This window comes from Glycine max, chromosome 7 (genome assembly GCF_000004515.6).
Source record: "Glycine max cultivar Williams 82 chromosome 7, Glycine_max_v4.0, whole genome shotgun sequence".
In the NCBI taxonomy this organism is placed as follows: domain Eukaryota; kingdom Viridiplantae; phylum Streptophyta; class Magnoliopsida; order Fabales; family Fabaceae; genus Glycine; species Glycine max.
The window spans coordinates 3,744,169-3,746,077 of NC_038243.2; the positions used below are offsets into that span (position 1 = coordinate 3,744,169).

At 38.9% G+C, this 1,909-nt stretch overlaps 1 protein-coding gene across 1 annotated transcript; it reads right to left on the minus strand.

Moving 5' to 3' along the window:
• Window positions 1-1,045: 1,045 nt before the first annotated feature.
• Window positions 1,046-1,909, minus strand: LOC100817750 (agamous-like MADS-box protein AGL62). Its single transcript, XM_003529807.1, has one exon. The coding sequence runs from the start codon at window positions 1,907-1,909 to the stop codon at window positions 1,046-1,048; it is 864 nt and encodes a 287-aa protein (XP_003529855.1).

Below are 1,909 nucleotides of genomic sequence, written 5' to 3' on the forward strand. Positions count from 1 at the left end.
CCTCAAGTCTGTTGTATTATTAAATTTGTTGTATATGAGATATGGTTTGCTTGGACTCTTGTAGGCCTTCAGAGTTTTATTCTTTCATAGGGTTAAGATATATAAAAGAGTATCGTTATTTTTAAACAACGTGAAACTTTTTTCATATATCAAAACAATAGTTCTCAAATTGATACGAAGGGCCTAAATTAAGGACCTGTCAATTCTCGCTTGTGGCTTAGGTCCTCAATTCCTTCTATGTTCCAAACTTCAAATATGTTGCATTCGACTTCTTATTTGGGGAATTATCTATTTTGACTCGTTTTAGCCTTTACAGTTTTGTCATTAATTAGAAAAAATCACAAATTGGCTGGCATGCATTAAGAATCATTTGGGGCAATTCATATCAGCAATCACGGGTTGTTTTCCAGGGTTTTCTACACCTTTAGAATCTCAAGCTCTGCACGTGACTATTACTTGGATGAAGGCATCTAATTTTCATAACGTGGTGTTCAAGACTTACTGATTGCAAGCAACTCGTGGATTATCTCAGCAGTAAATTAAAAAATTCCAAATAATTAATGAACTTGGATATCTATTCTGAGAAGATGCAGTGAAGACATACATAAGTTAAATCTTTATCAAGTTTTTGTGATTGTTTTTCTTTTTAATTAAAATATGCATGGGTGCCATGGGATCACATATGCACGTTGGCTTAATGGCTTCTCTGTAAACATGGCTTAATTTGAGTGCCCTTTATGGCATCATCTATGGCTAGTAAAATTATTGCAAGTAAATTAAAGAGACAAACTCGATCCAAATTGGCATACTTCAAGCAAGGGCAAGAATACAAGACTGTACACTATTCTTAATTTTCTAAATCTTTACCAACAAAAAGAAAACATTATATATTTTTAATTAAACCATGTAATGGCAACATCAAACAATTAAGAAAAACAAATACCTAGCTATACTAATTGAAACTAGCTAACATTCCTCCATTATAACTAATTAAGCATCGATCCAATTAACACTCATCAATTCATATTACTTATTCAATAAAGTTTTAAGTAGTATACCCATAACTTTTCAGACTTCCAAAACCATTTGAAGCAAACGTCGAACTAGTACTAGCTATAGCAGCACTCCTCCAATAATCATCTTGAACTTGATTTCCACTTAAACGTTGAGCACTCAAGAGCGGCATGCTTTGAAACTGTGGCGGCATCATTGGTGGAACCATAGCAGCATGTGGCATTGGTGGAACCATAGTAGATGACATTGGCGGAACCATAGCAGCATGTGGCACTGGTGGAACCACAGTAGATGGCATTGGTGGAACCATAGTAGATGACATTGGTGGAAGCATAGCAGCATGTGGCATTGATGGGACCGAATTCATCTGCTTCTCTTGCAGCGCCCCAACTAGGTTAAACTTCAAACGTTCCAAAGAAGTCTTGAACTGTTCAAGATCCTCCAAACCCATACCCTCGGTGGGGAGATTCCACCACGAGGGAAAGCGCAAACTACTCTTTCGCGTCTCTTTGATTTCTTGCAAACGCTTTTGCTCTTCTTTCAAGTGGTTCTGAGTGGCCTCGTATTCAAGCCTTAGGGTTTCAATTGCATCTTGCTGTCTCTTTTTGCATGCACTGTCCAGCCGCCGGGGTAGCCCTCCGTTGAGGTAGCGGCGAACGACGGCATCGGCGTCGGGGTAGCCACACGTATAGAGCTTCCCGTTTTGGGAGGTGATGATCACAGCGGCTTCCACTTGGCACAGAATTGAGAGCTCTGTGAGTTTATTGAATAACCCTAATTTGCGTTTGGAGAAGGTCACGTGACGCCTGTTTATCTGCTCAACTTTCTTGATCTCAATCGTTCTTTTCCTTTTTTTGATTGGCTTTGTTGCAGTATTTGCTCCAGAAGAAGCCAT

Excerpts from the sequence above, each read along its gene's own strand:
- LOC100817750 (XM_003529807.1), bottom strand. The coding sequence starts at position 1,909 with ATGGCTTCTTCTGGAGCAAATACTGCAACAAAGCCAATCAAAAAAAGG.